The sequence below is a fragment of the Magnolia sinica genome, chromosome 14 (genome assembly GCF_029962835.1).
Source record: "Magnolia sinica isolate HGM2019 chromosome 14, MsV1, whole genome shotgun sequence".
NCBI classification, from domain to species: Eukaryota; Viridiplantae; Streptophyta; class Magnoliopsida; order Magnoliales; family Magnoliaceae; genus Magnolia; species Magnolia sinica.
Genome location: NC_080586.1, coordinates 24,537,021 through 24,543,609, shown reverse-complemented (window position 1 = coordinate 24,543,609; position 6,589 = coordinate 24,537,021). Strand labels below are relative to the sequence as shown.

Below are 6,589 nucleotides of genomic sequence, written 5' to 3'. Positions count from 1 at the left end.
ACCGGCAACTTTACTACTGCCGCTAGAAACTATAAAAGCGCCGCTAGAAATGATATGAAGCGCCGGAAAAATTTACAAAACGTCGCTAAAAACTTAAAAACCGTCGGTAAAAAAAGATATGAGAAACACAATAAATTTTGCAACAAACGCCGGTAAAAAGCTATAACAAATGCTAATGAGAAATTTAAAAACGCCGATAAAATCTTTTTGAAACGCCAATAAATCATTTACAATGTAAAAGAAAAAATAATATAAACAATTAAAAATTATGCTAGGCTGAATCTTCTAAATCAAAAGACCATAAAAGGCTTAAATTAGCATTCAAACACAACCTGTAAATCATTTACAACCAGCCTCATTTACAAGGGGCCTGAGAATGAAAGGTTATATAATGGACAGAAAATTTACAAATTGAGGTACAAGGAAAAGCAAAAGGAAAAAAAAAATAAAAATCAATGGACTTCAACGACACCCAAGGCGAGACTTCTCAAATGCACCCCAAGAACCAGAATTCATGCCATATAGAAGACCTTTGTCAGCACCACCTTGCCATGCATAGAGGTCAAGTAATAAAACAGTATGTACACTTATAATCTAAGTTACACAATCTAAAATTAAATTTTCAGTTATAAATATTTTCTGCAAAAACAACCATACCGAATGAAGTCCATATCCATCCCCATATTAAGCAGCAAAGCTCCCGTCTGTTACCAATGCTCCACCCCAAATGCTCCACCTTTAGTTACCAATGCAAAGACAAAAGTTTACAAAACAAAATAAAATAACCAAAAAACAAATTTGATATAAAATAAAAGGAACCAATAAATACCTGTAACTAGCAGATGGAGGAGAATAGCTATGGATTTTTTTATATATAAATGTGGACAGATTTTTCTTCCCTTTTTCTTCAAGGATAAAACTACATCATAAGCATCATAGCATGCAACTCAATATGAGCCTTTTTACAGAAGCATTAACTAGCATGCAACTCAATATGGATGGACCTGAATTCAGCACAAGGAAAGCCATATAGCGGCTTGTACCTGATGAGCAGTTTTGATCATGCATCCATGTAAGCATTGTGGACCCCTGAGCCTACAATCTATATAGTTACTTCCACTTTGAATAAGCATCTTATAACCAAAGATAAATACATAATACAAGTCAAACATTATGAAAACCCTTCGTTATATTGAAGCAAAGAAGATTGGTAAGAAAAATAATAATAATAATAATAATAAGCCAAGGGTGTGGAGCCCTTGCTTTTGGTGATCCTTACATGGAGTGGACTTGCCTGATTTTTGAACCGTGGCATCAAGAAGTGGGGAACCACCTGATGGAAAGCTTGGATATTGCACACCTTCTATCCAGGCCTGTGTTGGATTGTAAGAGAGCTGGGTTGCACACGCTCGAGGCTTTCCGACCTCAATGCATCTATGTAAGCATTCGATATAAGAATAATTAGTGGTTGAGGTCCATATCTTGGCTCAAGCAATTATGGACAAGCCAAGCACACATGATTGTATATTTTGATGATCTGAAACATCCCTCCTCTGATGGATCCTTATGTATCTGGACAGACTGAAAATTACTTTGGCAATTGCATTTTTATCATAGGAATGGTATCCCTCAAACAGGGCTAAAAGAAAAAATGGTTAAAGTTCATCAAATCTATAAGGTGTAAAAACACATAATGATGAAAGGAAAGTTTAAATGGTTAGACCAGCTCTACTTTTATCCAAAGGGGCATCAATGGTATAGTCTTCAACCATACATCCATGTGTGCCCATTCATCGATAGAGAAAGATGGTCCCACAAGTGAGATCCACACAAAATGTTCTTTATTGAGGTAATTCATCCAACAGTTGGTATGCATGATGTACAACATGTATTATACATTGTTCTATCTGAAGGATTACAGAGTACTATTTCGATTTTCAGTTTGTACAAGTGAGCCCATTGGTCAGTGACCGAAAATGTCACTAGCAAGATTTGGTATAACAGACAAATTACCAACAAACAAAAAGGCAAAAAGGACAAAATAAATTTGGACCATGCACGTGTGCCAACTCTACACATGTGAATGACCATGGATGCAGGTCCAAGAGTAGCATTCCTTCAGATAAAGTTGTCTAACACCCCTAGTGAAGTACTCCCAAGTACAAGACCTACTACAAGCACATGCATACACTCATAAAGGTAAAGGATTTATAGAACTTCACCTGATCCACATCAAGAGATTTGTCAAAACCCCGTACAAATAAATAAATTATTGCTTTGTATCTGTTCTTACGCTAACGCTTCTAGGTCTCTATAAGTAGACAATGGCTAAAGGACTAGCTGGACTTAAACTTCACTGATGATTCCTTGTTTCCTCCTGCTTCCCTGTCAGTTTCAGGCTGCATTTTCAAAACAAAAGGTTTATGATGCATCTAATATCCAATATACTTCTAACCAGTTGGAGTATCCAGCTTTGTGTGATGTCTAGAACTAAAAAGAAATAGGGAAAAAGAGAGAAAAAGAAAGATAAGGAAAAGAAAAGATTCACACAACCTGATGCATTGGAACCTTGTTATTCAATTCATCTGGAGCTACTTCAAACTTCTAATGTCTCACTCAGTTTCAACATAAGGAGCATTTAACAAAGTTTTCAACACATCTAGAGAATTTGGTGAATTTCAAATAATGGAGGTGGGTTGGCAATATTATAACACTAGTGGGTGCCTTTGTATTTTGAAATGACAGGAGAAGGAAGAAATCAGCAGATCTATCATTATAGCAATGGGCGATACTAGAAGAGTTGCAACTTCCACAAAGCATCACATGGGTCTTTCTAAAATAAATTGAATGCAGAACTGTTGTTTCATAAAAATCAGCATATATTGCATAATCCAACGTGCAAATGGATAAGAAAGACATTTCAGTATGGCTGTAAATGAGCTGGCTAGGCCCTACAGGTTCCTGCACCTAGAGTTTGGCTAAATGGGCATGGGCATGGGTTTGGGTAAGTTTTTTAGCCTGGTTAATAAATGCACCAGGTGTTGTTACACCCCTGCCCATGCTTGAATCTGGACCGAACTAGATTATGTATCTATGAGAATTCTTACGTGATACTTCCTGTACAATGTATTAAAATACTATAATTTTAATAACATGTTATGCCTGACCTTGGTTCATGCAGTGTTTTCGTAATCTTTTCCATATGAATATGTAAAAATATCACACTAAAAAAAATCAGCAATTGATATCTATACTCACCCTGTTTGGTAGACACAGCTTTTTTTTCTACTTTCGGAAATAGAATAGTACAACTCTATAGTCTTCAAAGCTTGGGCTAGCTTTGAGGACTTTTTACTGGGATTTGGCAATATGAAGCCTGGTTCCTTGACAGCCTATCCAATAGATCACCACCAGGCCATTCCTTATAGCCCATAGTGAGTTCACATGGCTCCAGCCTGGCTCATTGACAATATTTCTAGGGATGTCAAGAGACCAGACCTATTCAAAATTTTGATTTCACATGGCTCCAGCCTGGCTCATTGACAGCCCCAACCATTTCTAGCTCTTTCTTAAAAGTTAAAACTGGAGGTCGCTTCGAAATTAACCAAGCAGTATGGTTTTCTTAGCTTTAACTTTTCAGAAAGCAACGATCTTACATTAGTTTTCGAAGAATGCAGAGGTTATTCATAAAATATTTTGGCCGTCTGGTTGTTGCCTGAAATGAGTTCATCTCATTTTTAATTAACTGTAATTTTTTTATTTTTTATTAGACATATGGTGCTCTGATACATTGTGAGTTCACGTTAAAAATAATTCTGTATTAGAGTTCCTAATCTCTAAAATATAATTACTGTTAATGAAATGAGATGAAATCATTTTTAGGCATGTAGCAAACAGGGTTGAAACTGTTAACAAAATCCATGGCCATAGATCAATCGACTTAACAGCCACCAATCTCAAATTTTCAGATTTTGAATGCATTAAACTACACAATAGTCCATTTCAAAAGCTTCAGGATTGATTCTTTTGAGTTCATGTTTGAATGCAATGAAACCATGATGACAGAACTTAATAAACGTAATCAACAAAGAATCATCTGAAAAGTATTCTAAGTGTTACCCACCTTCACATAACCTGAAATATACAACAAATGAATCATGAGGATTCCAAACTACCATCTTTAATTTACCCAATTCATTTATCAGATCTCAAATACCCACACAAAAAATCTGTTGTGCCCGAATGATGGGCATGTGCCTATGTACAAATTTCTACAGTTCAATCGAGCTGAAATGTGTAATGTGAATGGTGGAGATTGATTAAAATCTACAATGAAATACCAAGGAAACTCTTATTTTTCACTACATCAACGAAGTTTAAAGCATAACCTATCATCCATAACTAACCGTCCTAACTGGGAATAGAAATAACCTGCCATTGGGAGCATAAAAACCTCAAAAGTTTTTATGGATGGCGTCATAAAAGGTTCCTACTTACCTTGGCTGTCCAACATTTGCCTTCGCCATTGTGGATGGCGTCAATCAATGCAATGTAGTTCCAGTTCTTGATGACATTGTATGGGCCATCATGGATCTCAACTTCAATAGTGTAGCCTTATCCAAATCTTCTTCACAGAATACAATTGCAATTAGAAAAGGAAAAAAAAAAAAAAAGAGGTAGAGTTAGTGAGTTGTTTGGGAAAGCAGATATTTTCATAGATGCAGTTGGCTGATGAGATACCACAGATTGAGGAATCTATTAAGGTAGAGGTACTGAGCTGTTAGGGAAAGCAGAGATTTTCATTTGCAATTATATATATAATCAATTGCTTAGATTCAAGCTTCAGGGTTAGTTTTCAGGTTTGTTTCTAAATTCTTTTACAGCTTAACGATGTCGTGTGCTTGTTGCTTCCATGAGGCCATATAGGGTGGTGATTGAATTACATAGCTGTTTGGATTGGTGGAATGATCATAGAGTGACTCAAGGTGACACCAAGTAATGATCATAGAGAACTAAGCAGCATTTTCAATTGCTTCAATGCATTTCAACACAGTAGCCTTGTTCGACATTTCTCCCACACACTCCAAACTCAATAAGCTTCAACTCAAACTTGCCCAATTTCACCCAAAGAAAAAAGAAAAAAGACCAAAGTGATCAACTCTAAGGTGGGATACATATGTATCAGAAAATGAACAGTCATGTTGGATGCAGATATACTGTAATCAGAATGCTCTCCAACCAAAAAAGTAAGAGCCGCTAATAGCTTAACAACCATTTTCCATTTTCACACCAATACTCCCTGGTCAGTCACTAATCTTTGTTTGAATTTCTTTTTCTTTATTTATTTACATCACCATCATCATCATCCTAGCCTCATCCCACAACAGAAATAACAGGAAAATAGATGAAATACCCCAAGCTTATGAACTCCGTAATGTTGACATTGGGTGCAAGAACAAGCTATCATGAGGTGGGTCCAATTGCACAATTGCTCTAGCCTAAAATCAGGCTGGTCAGCTCATCATGTAAAAACGCCGCACATTTTATATCTACACTGGCATTTCGTTGGGGCCGCCAGTGAGAGTGCGCCGCTGATAAGGAGATTTCTTGTAGTGATTATTGATAGCATGAACTAAAATCCTCATGTGAGAGTTAAACAATCATCACATACATATTCAAAAGTAAAATAGATTTTAATGAAAAGAAAGTAGAATGTAGCACCACTTGTCGGCCTTGCTAGAGATGGATGAGAACAATGCCCAGTACACCTTCAGCGGTGATTGGTTCATCACCAACTGACTAAGTGAACTTTGGAATTGCCCCCACAAAATTCATGATTTTTTTTCTTTTTCAATAACACTAATGCAGATAAATGTGAAGTGAATAGAGCATAAATTTGATTAGCTCCAGCCTTCTCACAAAAGATAGAAGGGCTAAAGCCAACCACCTAGCATTTGGTTTATTTTGCCAATCAAGGAGGCTCACAAAAAGAAAGATGGTCAATGGACATTCCACCTTTACAAAATGGAGTGCAGTAAATAGTTCCCTCACAATAGCAAACAGAAAGTGTGAGAAAGGATCTCATTGTCTGATAGGCCATCGCAAGGAGTAATTGATGAAACAATGCTTCAGGTAATGCCTGTGAGTCAAAATAGTTATTAGATGCAACCATGGCAAAATAGAACCAAAAACCAAGTGACAGTTTGAAGAAATACTAAATAGCCAAATATATACCCTATCAACTTGCCTTGTTATGATATGATAAATTTGGGATTGCTGCTATTATTTGTGCAGTACGATAAACAGCAGAAATTGTTGTTTTTGCCACAATGGTAGAGGTTGAGATATTCTCCAACACAACAGCCATAATGTCAAGAATCGGCCCAGCATCCCCAACCTGTTTACCAAGACACCAGCATTTTCTTAGTCCTGTACTAGTTGTCCAAAGACAAAATGTGCCAAGCAAATCTTTGTAGATCCTGGTTTAAACAAAAAGTAGTTATTTCTGTAACTTGAAACAACCTATTACTAATAAATTGCAAAGCTTTGCTAAGCAAACACGCATGTGCAATAAAGCTCATGTACATGC

General features: G+C 36.5%; 1 protein-coding gene across 11 annotated transcripts; it reads right to left on the bottom strand.

Annotated features, from left to right (window-relative positions):
* Positions 1-283: 283 nt before the first annotated feature.
* LOC131225625 (uncharacterized) lies at positions 284-6,379 on the bottom strand. 11 transcript variants are annotated; one of them, XR_009161437.1, is made up of 5 exons: positions 2,223-2,611; positions 1,280-1,434; positions 1,044-1,133; positions 830-919; positions 284-736 (listed from the first exon to the last, which is right to left on the bottom strand). XR_009161437.1 is itself a non-coding variant. In XM_058221187.1 (4 exons), the coding sequence occupies exons 1-4, from the start codon at positions 6,365-6,367 to the stop codon at positions 708-710; spliced, it is 363 nt and encodes a 120-aa protein (XP_058077170.1). In that variant the 5' UTR covers positions 6,368-6,379; the 3' UTR covers positions 307-707. The 11 variants fall into 11 exon arrangements, 6 of the variants coding, with proteins under 6 accessions (XP_058077170.1, XP_058077171.1, XP_058077172.1 ...); XR_009161433.1 differs by lacking the exons at positions 1,044-1,133; positions 1,280-1,434; positions 2,223-2,611 and adding exons at positions 6,016-6,139; positions 6,248-6,379 and having other exon boundaries at positions 307-546; positions 658-736; XR_009161435.1 differs by lacking the exon at positions 2,223-2,611 and adding an exon at positions 4,087-4,455 and having other exon boundaries at positions 307-919; positions 1,280-1,424.
* Between the last annotated feature and the right edge of the window lie 210 nt (positions 6,380-6,589).